This window comes from Microcaecilia unicolor, chromosome 5 (genome assembly GCF_901765095.1).
Source record: "Microcaecilia unicolor chromosome 5, aMicUni1.1, whole genome shotgun sequence".
NCBI lineage: Eukaryota > Metazoa > Chordata > Amphibia > Gymnophiona > Siphonopidae > Microcaecilia > Microcaecilia unicolor.
Window position 1 is genome coordinate 139,769,684 of NC_044035.1, and position 19,044 is coordinate 139,788,727.

Genomic DNA, 19,044 nt, shown 5'->3' on the forward strand with positions numbered 1-19,044 from the left:
CCTGGATTAGCCACTGTTGGAAACAGGATACTAGGCTTGATGGACCATTGGTCTGACCAATGACAGTATGGCTTTTCTTATGTTCTTATGTACAAAGACTTAACAACTTTCTATCCCCCCCCCCCATATATACCTACCCACGTGCAGTAGTACAACCTCTCTCCAAACAGATATATACACCCCCCCCAAAAAAAAAAAATTCCCATGCCCATCCTCAACCAATAAGCCAACATTATGAAGAAGTTGCCAAGCTGGCTGGTACTGCAAGTAGAAGTCATTCCAGAGATCATCTACAGCACTCCCTAGTGTGTAGTCTGAGGTACATAGAAATTATTGATATGAGGGGCACTATTAGTAAAACTTATACATACTCCTTTATGCCTTCTACCCGAGAATTTATGTCATGTCTCTGGACAAAGCCTGCAGTCCAAAAATGCATCTCCCCCTTCACTGCCTTCTAGAGTATATTCATGGTAATGGTTATCCATCAGTGTGTAGAAAGGGATTCAGTGCACACAGTAGAAAATACAAAAAAGGAAGAGCCTTCAAGTCCGGAACTGGTCCTATAATCCATCAATATTATACATTGTTGACCAAACACAGGCCATGTTTTGGCATTCCAGGCGTGCATCAGCGGTCGTACAACATACAAATTCCAAAACAGAGAAAGAAATAAACCCACATGGGGTTCCAGTGGAATTGAATGATCAGTTAATAAGTCACTCGTCCAGCAATCCGTTCTCCGTGGAGTGTATACGCCACAGAGAACAGATTGCTGGAAGATTGACTTATTAACAGGTCATTCAATGCCACTTGAACCTTTCAGTGGAAGACTGACTTATTAAAAAGTCATTCAATACCATTGGAACCCCACGTGGGTTTATTTCTTCCTCTTTTTTTGGAATATTTATGTTGTATGATCCCCTGATGCAGGCATTGAATGCTGAAACAAGGCCTGTGTCAGGTCAACAATATATAATATTGATTGATTAAAGGATCAGTTCTGGACGTGAAGGCTCTCAGTGCTTCTTTTCTTGTAGCCATCAGTCTGCACAACCCATAGCCCCAAGATGTACAAGAGGTTGCTGGCAGTGCTAATTTGGAAATCCAATTGGCAGTATGAACGTATTGGCTAATAATTCAAAGCCATGTGCTGTCTCAAAACATTGAAGCATAATAGCAAGCAAATTAACACTAAACACGTGTATCTAACTTCAACATTTATATGCTGATGACTGTAAGCATTCACAGCTGCCAGCAATTTCAGAAAGATTCACTTGTAGATTATCAACATTTTCAGCCCTCCCACTTCAACAGTTGTTTGATGCATATATAAACGTGCATTTACAATCTCTGAGACTTGTTCTATAGGGATTATCAGAATGTCCCCTAAGCAACCAGCTTTGACCCAAAAGGGTAACTTTACCTCAGAGGAAGTGGATATTTGCCAGGAAGGTTCTAAAATACTGAAGGAATCTCTTTAGTGTAGCTGGACAATGCCTTAGTGCCTATTCAAAACAAAAAGCACGGTTTGGGATTTGTCATAAGTCAATGCTGTTTCTCACAATAACATACTATATTTTGTATGCTTTTTATTTGTAAAACTCTTAGTTACATAAAACAATATAGAAATTTATAAATAAATAAATAACAATCAGGGATGCAGAGGACCTGAAGTGTAAGTAGAGATTACTCTGCAAGAATGCCAAGCCAAAAGCTAGTGGCAGCTCCCAACTAGGCAGTGAGACACTAAATGCTATAATGCAGCAGGTCCTCTAGACCCTAGATGAGGAGACAGTGTGGGAGATTGGTGACCTGGATATCTTGCCAGCCAGGGGAAAGTGGTAAGTGTTACATACATTGCTGCATAGGAACTGAGACCCCATCCTCCTTGCTCTGTCCATCAGGCACGTGAGGCAGCAGGTGCCAATGTGTCATGCAAATGGTACCTGGTCTTCACATCTTGGCTATTGTATAAGGAAAGAGCTTATAGTGTGGGGTGCGCATGCCATCTAACCAAGACAGGTGCTACCATAACCATCAGTCAGTACCCTCACACCTACACCCAGTGTTGAAACCATCTCTCCATTGGCAGGGCAAGGGTAGTGTAAGGTAGTATAGGCTCCATCCAAACATCAATGTGCATGCAGTCATGCCATCCCATGGCCATTGTTAGTGGTTATTCTTCTGGCTTAGTGCAAGTGATAATCATGGAGGGCAAAGGGAGATTTCTGCCCAGGTAGAGATGGTGCTATGCATGACATATGGATAGACAGGTTTAGGGGAAGGGCCATATATTATCTGGGTCCCCTCAGGTCTGCAATAGGTGCTTAGGTTGTCCAGTGGTTGTCATAGCACACCCAAGCCTATATGTACTTAATTGAGTATGTTCTGCTCTTACCATCAGCTGAAGGCCAGAACATAGATCCAGAGGAGGAGTGGTGGAAATCACAGCTGGCTGTGCCCACACAGCAACCATCACAAGCAAATGAGGATCTGCAGGCATGTGGGGCAGAAATGGTGGTGAACCAGGGGACATGAAAAATGGAGACCATTGAGCCACCCATACCCATAGTAAAAGAATCTGGCACACAGATGTCTGGGGTTGCACATCTTACCTATGAGCTAGCCACCAGTGATCTCTCAACTCTCAAACTGGTCATGTATTCCCAAGAATACCAGGAGATGTCATAGCAGGATCCAGGGAAACATGGATCTGCCCTTGTGTGTTGCAAACTACATGCATATCGAGAGAGAGTGCTATGCCTTTCTGTTGCAGTATAGTAGGTGGAATCTCTCCCTTTGTGGGGGGGGGGGGGCTAAGGGTCACATGGGTACAGTCAATGACACTGAGGGCAAAGGAGAAATGGGCTACCTCATAGAACTAGGTCATTATGTGCTGCTGTGTCTGGGGGAGTTCTAAGTTTTTTTCTTTTGTACTTGATATACCATCTTTCAGGACAAGAATCAAAGCAGTTTACAGGTCCATAAAATAAGTATCAGAACAAGAGGAATGGAACTACAATGTATTGACAGGATAGTAGAAAGAAGTCAGCGGTGTGTAAGAAGGGCCATTAGGAACTGGGTAATGCACTGGGAGATGGCTGGGCCTGAGGGCTTTCTATGACAGTCTGAAAACTGCCAGTGACAATAAAGTCTAGTGCAGAGATAACTTTGAGGTGAATGGACATGGGTTGGCTCCAACTATTGGCAGAGATGCTGAATAGCTGGCTAGTCAAAGCAGAAGTGCTCTATGCAATGCTCCTCATTGAACGAAGTCCTGGACCTATACAGTCAAACCTGCTTAATATCACATTCAAGGGACCGTTCAAATCATGTGACATTATGCGGAATTTACATTAACAAGAGTAGACATTTACAGTGCACTAAAAGCAGAGAAGACAGACCTAGAGGTTTATTTTCACATTTCAGCTTTTATTCTATGGAGTTGACACACTATATTGTAAAGGATAGTAAGTTTCAAATGAAATGCACTGATCTGCAGCAGAAAACAATTCTCTTTTTTGAAGCACAACATTTGGACTGGTAACAGTTTGTAAAAGAAGCCAGTTTCATCCATGTTGAACATATCATTGTATCTGTAGCCCTCCATTATTTCTGGCAAATGGAAAAGTCAACTGCTCACTGTTTCCTGTTCAACACTAGAATACTCACTAGCAGCAACATTGATCATGATGTTATAGCGCTTTTTCAAGCGTTCAAGGAATCCATTGGAATATTTCCATTCAGGTAACCCCATCTCTTTAGTCGGTCATTCAGAAATCTCGGTAAACATCGGCCCACTTACCGGAAGTTGTGCAGTGCGGGTCTGTTTAAACCAATTTAACAATGCCTCTTCAACGTCCATGTACAGGCTAGTCTGAATGCAATTACTGCTTGCCGCTGCTAGTGACAAATGGAAATCCTTTATTATTTTGTCCCACTTGTTAGCAAGTTTTGACACAATGAAAATATCAATACCATACTTTTCAGCAATGTGTTTGCGCTTACAGTTGTTATCTAGCATCTTTATAATCTCCATTTTTGAATTTAGGGCCAAATTGATACGCTTACGCTTATGCTTAGCCACCATTTTAACGTGCATGTGTAGACCTACAGGTCATTGCTCATCAGAGTCTGTGTGAAGCTGCAGCTGAACTAGAATTTGTCACATGATAAAGAAGAGCACTATGATTGGCTGTTTAGTGGCATGGAGACTCACCTTGAGTCTCCAGGTTTTCCTGAGGGCGTCCCCGCAGGATGGCCCCTTGAAGGGTCGGAGAAACTGCTATTATCGAAACAAGATGGACGTCCATCTTTCATTTCGATAATATGGTCGGGGACGCCAAAATCTCAACATTTAGGTCGACCTTAGAGATGGTCGACCTAAATGTTGAGATGGTCGTTCCCAGTTTTCGGCGATAATGGAAACCGAGGATGCCCATCTCAAAAATGACCAAATCCAAGCCATTTGGTCATGGGAGGAGCCAGGATTCGTAGTGCACTGGTCCCCCTCACATGCCAGGACACCAACCGGACACCCTAGGGGGCACTGCAGTGGACTTCACAAATTGCTCCCAGGTGCATAGCTCCCTTACCTTTGGTGCTGAGCCCCCCAAACCCCCACCAAAACCCACTCCTAGATGTGGGTACAGTGGGTTTCGGGTGGGTTTTGAAGGGCTCACATTTACCGCACAAGTGTAACAGGTGGGGGGGATGGGCCTGGGTCCGCCTGCTTCAAGTGCACTGCACTCACTAAAACTGCTCCGGGGACCTGCAGACTGCTGTCATATAGCTGGGTATGACATTTGAGGCTGGCAAAACAAAAATTGATTTTTTTTAGGGTGGGAGGAGGTTGGTGACCTCTGGTGGAATAAGGGGAGGTGTACTACTACTACTACTACTTAACATTTCTAGAGCGCTACTAGGGTTACGCAGCACTGTAGGTCATCCCAGATTTGCTCCGGTGGTCATCTGGTTGGTTCGGGTTACTTTTTGAGGCTTGGTCATGAAAAAAAAAAAGACCAAGTAAAGTCGACGAAATGCTCTTCAGGGACACCCTTCTTTTTTCCATTATTGGCTGAGGGCACCCATCTCTTAAGCACGCCCCAGTCCCGCCTTCGCTACACCTCCGACATGCCCCTGTGAACTTTGGTCGTCCCCACGATGGATTGCAGTTGAGGACACCCAAAATCGGCTTTCGATTATGCCAATTTGGGTGACCCTGAGAGAAGGACGCCCATCTCCCAATTTGTGTAGGAAGATGGGAGCCCTTCTCTTTCGAAAATGCCCCTGATTGTGACATTAAGTAGTAGATTTTGAATCACCAAGTGGTGAAAATGGTTGACAATAACCGATATGCATCATTATGCAGAGTGACAATAGGCAGAGTAAGTCCTTGCTAATTACAATGGATACTGACTGGGGATTTAAAAAAAAAGCTGTGATATTATGTGGGGTGTGATCTTAACCATAGTTACATTAAAGGGGTTTGACTGTACATCCTGTGATAAGGATGTGATCTGTTGGACCTCCTCTTCTTCCACTCTGCCTCGTGCAGCATAGCCTCCACAGCCCACAGATTCTGGCAGCTCATGGTCAATAACTCCCACCATCAATATGCATATTGAAACAGAGTTCAGCAGTGCAGGTCACTTACTCAAAATCATCACCTCACTTGCACACACACTCAGGCACAAATACAGAATGCATATGGGGCTAGGGACTAAGAGGCAGCAGTTCAGAGGCAGAGAAGCAGTCATTTGGGGCAGGGCCAAGGATGGCCGTGGAGGGGGCTCACAGGTGGGTATGTGTAAAGGTAGCAGGGGAGGAGTTTTTGGGGAGAGGTTGGGTGGTGGGGGGAAGAGGTAGGTTCTGGACAAATTGTGACACAGGTAAAACTGATAGAGATGAAAGAAGGACAGACCTGAATGGAAAGAGAACTGTTGATAGATGTCTGGAACACAGCATTGCCCTTGACACGCCCCCAAAACAACCCCAGCATACCTCCTCCATCTATGTTCAACATTTTCTCCACATCCATGTATTTCTCCAACCTATTCTAAAATTGCTCTTTAGACATTTTGGAGATTTGGATGATGTGCTGGGATATCCATATTCAGTGCTTCTAAAATGACTGCCATAATAATCAGTAGCAAGTGGTACTGGTGAACAAAAGATGAACAGAAAACAAGAATAATTCTGAATGGAATGAAAAGGGCAGACATTTTGCTATTTATACAAAACATTGGAACAAGATGGAAGATGGCCATTAGAGGCTAATGAATCTGATATCACTGGGTTAATGCAATTAATTCTACAAGAGCTATAGAATATCTTAATTTTAGTTGATTATAGGATATTTAGGTCATGAATTCACTAGAGGATTAATAATGCTGATGTTTCTGAGTTCCCAAAGAGCATGGTTTTCAGGCACAGTAAAATATACAGATTAACCATGCTGGACAAAACTCTATATATGGCACCAAAAAATCGGTACTGAAAAAAATGAACACGGCATTCTGATTTGGGCATTGTTTATAGAATATCGCCTAGTACTGGGATCCATGCCTAACTTTTAGATGTGAGGATTTACATCAACTGAAACCTGGTATAAATTCCAGTACCTAAATTAGGCGCTGATCAGGTATTTTGTATAGCAGTGCATTCAAATTCTTGAAATGCCCATGATCCGCACATGTCCCTCCCGTGGCCGTGCTTCCTTTTCAGCTCTGTGCAGTAGAATGTACACACGTATCTTTATTGACTACACCTAGCAAGATGTGTACATAAATTCTAATTGTTACAAATTAGCAGTGATAATTAATGATTAGCACTAATTGGTTCATTATTCAATTAAATTGCATGTGGAAACTGGGCACATGCTCAAATGTTTCCGTGCAATTTTGAGCACCATATATTGAATCGGGGGGAATCTGTAAGCCTTGTGGTTTTCACCATTAATTTATATGTTCTGTAAGGAGAGGCATGGTAAGAGAAGGAGGCTAATAAAATTAGCAAGAAAGTTTCAAGTTATACTATGTTCAACATAGTCAGTTAATCCTTACTAGATCAGATTTTGGATTGTAGTTTTATTATTTGCCTTTTCCAAATCAAATCACATTTGTATGTTTTTTTTAGAACACTATTCGTGACCCCTGAAGCAGGCGTCTTGTCACGCAGAAACATGGACCATGTTGGGTCCTTTACTCAAGCAATTAATAAAGCGTTTTCCAAGCATTTTCTCCCGAGTTGGCTTTGTCTGTTGGTTAGCCTCTACTCCTGTTGGTTTGAGTTATATTGAAGTGTACTATTTATTTCCCTGTCCAAATATGAAAAGTGAAGTGTCTTGGCAAAGGTCACAGATAATATCAGTGGGAGAAGCAACATTTGAACTCCTGATTTTCCTGGCTCACACCTACATTTTTTTTTTTTTTAAACATCATGCTTATGAGCTTTGTATCAAGCCAGAACAAGAAGATTAAGAAAACTTGGTACAGAGCAACAAACAGTGACATTTTATTGAATGTATATCTCTCAATCATCCAGATATCAAATCTAGTTCTTTGTGGCTTACAGGAGTTATATTAATATTGGGCATGTAACATCAGAATTAAGATAGTATAATGAACAATTGGGTGAGGTTACAATAAAGCAATTATAGAAGTAAAAATGCAAAACAGGATTATCAGCAACCATAGATATTTCTGAAACAGATAAAGTTTTCAGTTTTATTTTCAGAATTGTTCATAACAACTCTCAAATGAATGTCTTTATGTAGAGTGTTCCACCACCTGGTCACATTATATTGACTTATACACCAATCCTTTGCATCCTGGCAAATACTGCTGCAAGAATAACCAATATTCCTTTTCATTCAACTGTTCTAAATCATTACTGCTTCCAAGGGTTCAGGAGGGGAAAAAAAAGCAATTCAAGAATGAAAAAAAATCCCTAACTAATGATACTGGATGAGTATTACTTTTACTCATTTTCAAGTTGGAAATATAGAGCACTGCACAGTTACAACGGCTTTTCATTTAAGAACTGTACTCACAGTAAAAGCTAACAAAGAATATTGCACAAATTATCAAATTCTAGCTCATCTTGTATTGACATGTGAACTTTAGCCTTTTTCTAGTGAGACTGTGATTATTTCTATGATAAACTAAAAAGAGTTCAACACATGTGATTTTATTAATAGGTGGTGAATCAACTACAAATTCTGTAGCCATGCGAATAGTGATGGGGAGTTGGTGGCTCTTTACCCTTATTGTGTGTTCATCCTACACGGCAAATCTAGCAGCATTTCTTACAGTATCCAGAATGGACAACCCTGTAAGGTAAGAAGGATATGTTATTCACATTAAGGTTGTATCTTTATATTCTGGAATAAAATATCAATCGGGTTCTAAGAATATGATTTTATTAGCCATCTCAGCAAATCTAGCATTCTCTAGAAATCTCATAATATCATTGTATAGAGAAATTGTAAAAACAAATAAACAAAACACAGCACTGAAATGGACATAATCAAGATTTCAACAACGGAAAATTCAAGAGTCCAGTCTTTATCAATAAACTCTTGCTGTGAACTTTTTCTGAGTCCAGTATTAGTTTCACTGACATCATCCATCGTGTCACCTTCGCTGTGCCTTTCTCCTGGTTCTACCATTGCGGAGGTTTGTTTTCTCAAGGTTAGCAGCACCTGCCATAAGGTGGCTTAACTGCTATATCAGTGAGGGAATGTTTTCAGGGACTCCTGCCGCTGCACTATTCACTCCCTTACGGTGTCTTTATAAAATACCAACACAATTCCTGCAGAAACCACAGGTAAAAAGAATATGTGCACATTTACACATACTCAGTAGTAACTGCGTGTACATGGAAAAAGTACATGCATATGTGTATGTTATAAAATATGGATGCTGTTCACAGCTCTACATACACTGTATTCAAATTATGTCCCTAAGTACACTTCCATATGGGTCACATAACCCAATGGAGTAAATTTTTAATAACCCTTTAAAGGCTAGAATTAAGAATTAGGCAAAATCAAAACATAAAGAACCAGAAGTAGTAATAGATGATATTCTGATTGCCTCTAGGTATCTACCCTGCCTGTGTATTTTAGGTTCCTTTTCTGTATGTTTTTATAACTTGATTATGCAGGCTGTCTAGACCCATACCAGCTAAGAGATTTTTTGATGCTGACTTTTCTCAGACCCCGAGCCAGAACAATAATTGCCTTCCTATGCCTCTTTGAATTTCTATTCCCTCACACTATGCTATTCTCTCACACTATATAGCTCTGGATCCACACCTGCAGAGCCTAAAGGAATTTTATTTCTAAAGAAAAGTCATTTTATAAAACTGAGACAGAATCAGTGCATCTACTACTCATCCCTCTGTATCAGAGCTCTGTCTGTGATCTTTGAATACTTTCACTGTTGTTTGTTACAAGTTTTTGACTTCAGCAAAGTAATTTTCTGAAGCCAGCAACTTTTTATCCTGTTTCTCTTTCTGAATACTAAAGATGTAATGCTCATGCTTTCTTTCAGTTTCCTGCTGGTTCATATAACAGTACTGAAATTGAAAATGTTCCTATTTGTTGTGTTTTACCATTAATATTTAAGCAAATGTATATCCCTAATTTTACTTCAGAGGCTGGAATGTTGCAGACTGGTTCTATGAACTTCACTTGGCTAATTTGTACCGGTATGAGGGGAATATAACAATTTATTGTGGTCTTTGTTTACTATGGCAAGACAGGTCCATCACATGTCTGCTGTCTTGGAAATGCTGTTTAATTGTCATCTGTTCCCACTTTATGATGCACTTTAAATCTACTTTTTATCTATGCAGAAGTTAATATGCTGTTTTTACCTGTAACGGATTTTTCTTGGCTTACAACAGATGATCCAAGTCTTAGTTTGGGAAAAACTGAGTTATTGGTTATCTACAGTGGGGGAAATAAGTATTTGATCCCTTGCTGATTTTGTAAGTTTGCCCACTGACAAAGACATGAGCAGCCCATAATTGAAGGGTAGGTTATTGGTAACAGTGAGAGATAGCACATCACAAATTAAATCCGGAAAATCACATTGTGGAAAGTATATGAATTTATTTGCATTCTGCAGAGGGAAATAAGTATTTGATCCCTCTGGCAAACAAGACCTAATACTTGGTGGCAAAACCCTTGTTGGCAAGCACAGCGGTCAGACGTCTTCTGTAGTTGATGATGAGGTTTGCACACATGTCAGGAGGAATTTTGGTCCACTCCTCTTTGCAGATCATCTCTAAATCATTAAGAGTTCTGGGCTGTCGCTTGGCAACTCGCAGCTTCAGCTCCCTCCATAAGTTTTCAATGGGATTAAGGTCTGGTGACTGGCTAGGCCACTCCATGACCCTAATGTGCTTCTTCCTGAGCCACTCCTTTGTTGCCTTGGCTGTATGTTTTGGGTCATTGTCGTGCTGGAAGACCCAGCCACGACCCATTTTTAAGGCCCTGGCGGAGGGAAGGAGGTTGTCACTCAGAATTGTACGGTACATGGCCCCATCCATTCTCCCATTGATGCGGTGAAGTAGTCCTGTGCCCTTAGCAGAGAAACACCCCCAAAACATAACATTTCCACCTCCATGCTTGACAGTGGGGACGGTGTTCTTTGGGTCATAGGCAGCATTTCTCTTCCTCCAAACACGGCGAGTTGAGTTCATGCCAAAGAGCTCAATTTTTGTCTCATCTGACCACAGCACCTTCTCCCAATCACTCTCGGCATCATCCAGGTGTTCACTGGCAAACTTCAGACGGGCCGTCACATGTGCCTTCCGGAGCAGGGGGACCTTGCGGGCACTGCAGGATTGCAATCCGTTATGTCGTAATGTGTTACCAATGGTTTTCGTGGTGACAGTGGTCCCAGCTGCCTTGAGATCATTGACAAGTTCCCCCCTTGTAGTTGTAGGCTGATTTCTAACCTTCCTCATGATCAAGGATACCCCACGAGGTGAGATTTTGCGTGGAGCCCCAGATCTTTGTCGATTGACAGTCATTTTGTACTTCTTCCATTTTCTTACTATGGCACCAACAGTTGTCTCCTTCTCGCCCAGCGTCTTACTGATGGTTTTGTAGCCCATTCCAGCCTTGTGCAGGTGTATGATCTTGTCCCTGACATCCTTAGACAGCTCCTTGCTCTTGGCCATTTTGTAGAGGTTAGAGTCTGACTGATTCACTGAGTCTGTGGACAGGTGTCTTTCATACAGGTGACCATTGCCGACAGCTGTCTGTCATGCAGGTAACGAGTTGATTTGGAGCATCTACCTGGTCTGTAGGGGCCAGATCTCTTACTGGTTAGTGGGGGATCAAATACTTATTTCCCTCTGCAGAATGCAAATAAATTCATATACTTTCCACAATGTGATTTTCCGGATTTAATTTGTGATGTGCTATCTCTCACTGTTACTAATAACCTACCCTTCAATTATGGGCTGCTCATGTCTTTGTCAGTGGGCAAACTTACAAAATCAGCAAGGGATCAAATACTTATTTCCCCCACTGTATAAAAGCATGGCCTTGGATATTCCACTTTCTATCATTATTTATTTAATACACTTGTATACCACAACTAAGACATAGTTTGTCCAACAAGATTCATAATATAAACATGCATATTATATATTAACAACCCACAACCAACTAGGAATGTGCCCAGCCAAAAGAAAATTCAGTTTTCCATTTGAATTTTCAGAATTTAGTTTTGGTTCATTTTGCACATTCATTTGTATTGCATGCTAGAACTTTTTTTTCATGCTCAAAACAATTGTACATATGTTATTTTGTGTGTATAATTGATTTGCATGAACTAACATATTTTACGAATCCAAATGAAATGAATGTACATTAATGAATGCACATTCCTACAACCAACTTTGGGCTTCAGTTGAGAGGTGTGTAAAATTTTAAGCTATCTGGATGCTCCTTAAAAGTTTGAGGTTATTTATTTCTCTTTGTTTGAAATCTACAGTACTTTAAAATTGTATTACCCTATGAGGATTCCTGAGCCCTTACGCCAAGCCCCCTCCCTGCCCGTCTTCAAGTCTTTGCTTAAAGCCCACCTCTTCAATGCTGCGTTCGGCACCTAACCCTTACCGTTCAGTGAATCCAGACTGCCCCAATTTGACTGCCCCTATCGGACCGACCGTTCACTTGTCTATTAGATTGTAAGCTCTTTGAGCAGGGACGGTCTCTCTTTGTTAAATTGTACAGTGCTGCGTAACCCTAGTAGTGCTCTAGAAATGTTAAGTAGTAGTAGTAGTAGTGTCAAGGCAAGAGATCTATAACAGATGCCATCATTTAGGATAGCATGGACTGGTAGAATGGGAACCAGAATTTTTTAGTTGCAAAATTGGGAGAATGAAATTTCAGGCCCACAGAACTCCAACTTGTCAATGATTTACTGAATTTCAGAAACTATCACAGCACATTTCTCTTTGAAAACGGTTTTTGCTTTGCAAATTAGATTTTTTGAGAAGTTGAATGATTGATTTCTTTATTATGTAAAGACTATAGAGTCCTTTTATTAAGATGTACTAACAATTAATGTGTACTAAATAATAAGAAACCCATTATATTCCTATGGGAATCTTATCATTAAGCATGTGTTAATTGTTAGCACACCTTAGTAAAATGATTCCTATGGATGTTATTTTGGAATCCAGTGAGAATTACAAAGATCAGTGGAATAAGAATACTTTAAAGCAAATAAATATAAATTACATTTTAGCAATGTACATGAAACCTTTTTGGTTTCTGTTCTGAGTCATTTCCAAACTTTTTCCTGATATTAGACATTTATTTGGTTTGTTTCAAAGTAAAAAGGCAGATTTTTCTATTTTCATTATTAATGGCCACCCACTTAATGTTCCTATTAGTGTGTGGCTATTAGCATGTGAGCCATTAGTAAGGGCCCTGTTTACAAAGCACACTGGTGTTTTTAGCACACGCTAACCATGTAGATGCCTGTAATATTCCTATAGGTGTCTAAATGGTTAGCGAGTGCTAACAACACTAGCATACTTTTGTAAACAGGGCCCTAAGGGTGTACGTGCTAACCATGCACTAATCGGTTAGTGCACAGCAGTATAACTGCGCTAACTGATTAGTGCAGAATACATCCATTCTCCACCCCAGACGCACCCCCAGTACTAAAAAATTAAAATTTATAGTGTTTGGATAATGTTCTCACATCCAAAACTTACTGTAGGATGCCTCAGTGTGCCCCACAGCAATCCATTTTTTTTTTGTAGTAAGCACATGTCAGTGCACGCCACAGCTTAGTAAAAGGGCCCCCAAATGTGAGCTAACAGAATGCACCTCCTTATGCTTAATCCACTGTGGAAAGGAAAGCTATCAAGGTGCGGTAAAAAGTGAGCTTTTATTGCAATTGATTTACCTCAAGATTTAGTAACCTGTGGCATCTCAGTACCGCAGGTTGTTGAACCCTATGGTACAAGAATAATTCTGCTTGCAAGCCACCTTTGCATGCAGCATTATTCAAAGTTGCCCAGGAACATTGGGCTTCAAGGCTGTGGCCAGAAGCTTCCAGGCTCAATCTTAAAGGAGCTGTGTAGTTGCTGGTAACCCTTCTGTCATGACTCCCAACCCCACAATCAAACCCCTCCCATTAAGACCCCCTGACCCTCAATCAAACCCGCCTAAAGATCCCCCTGATCCCATCACGACCCCCCAACCCTAGGTTCCATGATAGAGGCTCCCATTTATAAAATTCCCCTCATCCTCCATTATTTAACAGGTCACCTAAATTTAAGTGCATTTTGCACAATTACATCTATAGAATACTGCCATCATGTGGGTATGTCTATACTTGTACACATAAATGGCTTGATCACTGTTCTATGGTGCAGTTCAATAGCTTACAGTGTAATTATTAAAAGGATGTTCACAGGGAAGGAGGATGAGCAGGCTATACATGGTTCCAACAGTAACACAGGCAGCTGATAGCATACTGTAAGTTACACTCATAATTGTCACATTTAGGTGCACCAACTTATACCAGCCATATACTTGACATAAATATGCATGTCTACATTTATGCACGGTGATGTCAGGTTTATTTTAGTATTGTATATGAATGCTTGCATACCTAAGTGTTCTTATAGAAAAAGGCACACTATCTGCATTAATATGAGACCTAAATGGGAAAGCCCTCTTACAGAATTGTCTTCTATATGACTAAAGAGTCTTAGGCCATATATATATTAAGGATGGTCTGTCATTTGCAATGGCATAGGAAGTGTCTGTCATTGCATGTCATTTACAATCAAAAATGAGCAGAAAACACAACCCTTTGTGTTTTTTATTTGCCAATAATAGTACACACTGTTTGCAAAGAGTGCATACCCTTTTGGAAAGAATATGCACTCTATCTGGATAGTGTGCACATGTGCAATCTTCTTATATGGAGGATGACGCTGGTGGTAGTACCAAAAAACTACCTCTGGTGGTCATAGCACCCATATTGATCCCTGGGGTCAAACTACGTGGGAGTGGAGGGGGTCCACTCCTATCCCAACCCACTACATCACTAAGGTTCACTCTGAGTAAGCCCTGGGGTAGGAGAGGGTGGTAGAAGGGTTTACATTGACAAATGAGTGGGGCTTGGGTTCTGGAATGAACATATATGACTGATGGAACCTGGGTGTTAGGGGTTGTGAGTAGGGATGTCGAGTGGATGGGGCTTGTGATGGGTGGTGTAAGGGGGATGGAAAGGACATACGAAAGTGCATCTGTTGCCATGCTACTGGACTGTCAGAAGGGCCTCCTCTTGAAACGGTGGTAAGTGCAACCGCACTATCAGCAGCTGTGACAGCACATGGTACTAGCATAGTACAGCAGCTGTGACAGCTAGATCTGCTTACCAGAATTTGGTAGCTAATACTGGCTTTGTTCCCATGCTGCTCATTTTAATCTGCAGTAAACATTTGCACAGGTTCATGGTAACATCTACCATGAGGTAAAACCCATGCTAGCTGCTTAACACAGCTTAATGAAAGAGCCTATAAGATCAGACTGTTAAAAGAATGCTTTTCATGAATTAACTATTTTTCTTAAATACAGTGTGCAATAAATTTTTGTACAGACCCTGTCTTCAGAATCTGAAGTAATTGCATATTTTCTCTTTTCAAAAGGATCAAAGACAAGTCCTTTTTAACCATTACTACAGCTTGAATGTATACTCTCTTGAACTGCTCTACTAAGCATTTTTGCCATTTGGTGACAATGGGGGGAAAAGGCTGGTGAATGTACCTGTTCCAGCATTAATTAACACTTAGACAAATGACCATACATTCAAAATATCTGCAAGGGACAAACTCAGCAAAAAATAAAAATAAAAAAATGCTATAGGTCATTTTTACTGGAATAACTTAATACACCTGTGACTTTTTTTTATTTTAATAAGCATGCTCTCTACATCAGCAGGGGGAGGTGCTAATTGAGTTGAGGAACATGTAAACTTATCATTGGTTTGACTGCTTGTTTAAAAGTAATAATGTAGTTAAAGATTTAGCTAAAGATGGGGAAGTGTGGAGGGGGGGGCGAGATGACAGGATACAGTACATTTCAGTTAGATATTCTTGGGTGCTCCTTAGACACCTCTTATGTTTAGTTTTAATGTGTGACATAATCAGAGGAATACTCTTTCAGGTATGGATTCCTAAAGAATTAAGATTAAGATGCAGTTGAATATTATAAATAATAGCAAAGGAAGATGTAGGCTGGTGGGGTGACTAAGCACATCTAGCTTAAAATCCATCTTCTTGACCATCCTTAACTTGAATCTATTTTAGGTTTTCACAACAAACACTGATGTTGAATCAGTTTATTTGAACATTCAGACATCACATTGCTCGATCTCGTGTGGTACATTTAAAACAAATAGGAGAAAATATTTCTTCACCCAACGCGTAATTAAACTCTGGAATTCGTTGCCGGAGAACGTGGTGAAGGCGGTTAGCTTGGCAGAGTTTAAAAAGGGTTTGGACGGTTTCCTAAAGGACAAGTCCATAGACCGCTACTAAATAGACTTGGGAAAAATCCACAATTTTGGGAATAACATGTATAGAATGTTTGTACGTTTGGGAAGCTGCCAGGTGCCCTTGACCTGGATTGGCCGCTGTCGGGGACAGGATGCTGGGCTTGATGGGCCTTTGGTCTTTTCCCAGTATGGCATTACTTATGTACTTATCACCCTTAGTTCCTTTGACAATATCTTAATGAGAAATATATATATATATATATATATATATATATATATATATATATATATATATATATATATATATATATATATATATATATATATATATATATATCCCGCCAAATGGTTTCTGATTGTTCATGATGTCTTTGAGGATTCTATCTACAGCAGTAAGTGCCATACTGGGTGCCATAGTTGACATCCTAAATAAGGATTTTAGCATCTCTAATGATGGAAGCATCATTTGATGTTAATCTGATACTTGATGTTGACGTTTCCAGTAGAGGAACAGGTAACTTAAACTGAGAATGATAAGTTCGTCCTCCTGGAAGGAGATTTGCAGCAATTTCTGTAGAAGCAACAGGTAGTGCAATTACTCCATCTCCTCGGATGGAGCTCAGGATAGTATTATACGTATACATTTTTCCACTTCTAGCAGGACCGTCTAGGAAGAAAGGGAGGAAGGGAAAGGGAAATGAGACTTGATATATCGCCTTTCTGAGGTTTTTTTTTTTTTTTGCAACTACATTCAAAGCGGTTTACATATATTCAGGTACTTATTCTGTACCAGGGGCAATGGAGGGTTAAGGGGAAAGGGAAATGGGACTTGATATACCACCTTTCTGGGGTTTTTGCAACTACATTCAAAGTGGTTTACATATATTCAGGTACTTATTTTGTACCAGGGGCAATGGAGGGTTAAGTGACGTGCCCAGAGTCACAAGGAGCTGCAGTGGGAATCAAACTTAGTTCCCCAGGATCAAAGTCCACTGCACTAACCACTAGGCGAGCTGCAGTGGGAATCAAACTCAGTTCCCCATGTGTGGGTTATGTTTTTTGTATTGCAGGCAGAATGTATAGTATGAAATGCTTCCTTTTGCTCATTATTTAGTTTTTCTACCATTTGTTCAGCTTTCTGCTTTTCATCTCTAACATTGAAGGCAAGTTTAGGATCTTCTATTCTGTGGATGACTGTTGGTAAACCAAAGTGTTCAAGTTTTTTGCCATGTGTAGTCAGAACGGCTTGGATTTTCTGAAGGCACAATTGTTCACAAATCGAGCAATCACCTTTGCAACCATGGATGTGTTGAAAATCTTGTGTCATATTAAATTTGTATTTTTGGAAAATTTGGAAAGCATTTGATGGTACAGCAAAAACACAAATGTATGCAAAAAGGTGTCTGATTTGCTGTGGCATGCTGCATGTGAGTGCATCGTCTAAGGTGTTCTCCCACAGAGCTTCATCGTCAATGAGCCTCATTTTCTTGGCTGCATCTTGAAATGTATTATAAGAACACATGCATGGTAGCACTCCTGGACTGGCACTAGGCCCGAAATGAAGCCAGGGCCTTGATCATTGAGGTGCTCCAACAGGAGTTCTGCAGCTACCAATGTAAATTGTGGTGGTTTGCCGCGACCACGGAAGACCACCAGGACCTGAACCAGTGGTGGAGTGATGACCCTTCTGGGGACCAGGTAAGGGGTCTGGTGGTCCAAGAATTTGCTTAGTTTATTTTTTAAAATGCATTTTTTGGTCCCGTTTGGCTGGCACTTAAGGGGTTATTTTTTGAGGGATTCTAATGGTAGTTTTGGGTCCCTCAGAACCTCTTTAGGTGGCCTAGTACTTTGAACCTTTTTGAAAAAATTATTTTTGTGATTAAATGAGAAGGTTTTAGTTTGGGCCAGTTCTGAGCTTTGGATTTGTTTTTATTTGACCAGGTGCTCAAGGGTTTGCTTGGGGCGATGGAGAATTTTATTAGAGTGAATGTCTCTGGTTTTAGAGGAGTTTTGATAGAGATTTATGCCAAAAATATGTAAATGTCTTTAAGGGCCCTGTTTACTAAGGTGTGTTTGCGTTTTAACACAGCTACAATTACCATGCATGCTAACCATGTAGGCGCCTATAGGGATATTGTAGGCACATATACGTTTAACATACAGTATGTACATGGTTAATGTGCATTAAAGACGCTAATGTGGCTATAACACAACTTAGTAAACGGCACTAAGTGTGTGTTTAAATTTATGAAAAATGTACTGTATGTGTAGTTCAACGGCACTAATATAAGATATTTTGATCAAATTGCATAGTAATTTTTATGGAATTGTTTCTAAAAATATAACTTTTTATTATTTTCTATGGATAAATTATTTTTCAAAATGGAAACTGTGAAAAATGCTAATTAGGGTCCATGCTGCAAACATCCTTTGTTCTGAGACCTGATTGGCTAGCAGAGGTCAGCTGGTGACTCAGAGTCACCATCTCCCTTAGCAACAGTTTGCCTGGGAGTGGGGAGAGAGGCTGAAGACACCAAAGAGTGAGGATGTGTATGAGGGAGCTCTGACAGCATGATAGGATTTTTGAGATAAAAAAGTGTTTGAAAGTGAGTTTCTCTGCAGGTTCCTGAGTCCTGAGTGAAGGTAAAGTGAGCTGAAAGTGAAAGGTGTTGGATTTGAGCAGAGAAAAAAAATCTAAAACTGACTTTTTTGTTACTTGTGTGCTGTTTAAAAGTTTTGCAGTTAAGACTGAGGGAGAGAGACCAAGCGCATGATTGTATGAAATAAGTTTAAGTAAATTAATCCCAGTTAAACCGCTAGGAAAACTGGTCTCCAAGGCTTAAGGTTGGGCCTGAGGTAATGCAGCTTGTGTGTTCTGCATTATCTGCTGGTGTGCTAGTGTGGGATATTGCATGCTTTTGGAGAGACCAAGTTATTGTGGGCAGTGTGATTGCATCGTTCAATGAAGAGTGCCCTTCTTTAGTCAGGGTAT

General features: G+C 40.6%; 1 protein-coding gene across 1 annotated transcript in view; it reads left to right on the forward strand.

Annotated features, from left to right (window-relative positions):
- The window catches only part of GRID1 (glutamate ionotropic receptor delta type subunit 1), a 1,935,592-nt gene that overhangs the window by 1,712,983 nt on the left and 203,565 nt on the right, over positions 1-19,044 (forward strand). The window contains exon 12 of the mRNA XM_030203368.1: positions 8,204-8,342. Coding sequence (XP_030059228.1) covers positions 8,204-8,342 — 139 coding nt within the window. The remainder of the gene's footprint in view (positions 1-8,203; positions 8,343-19,044) is intronic.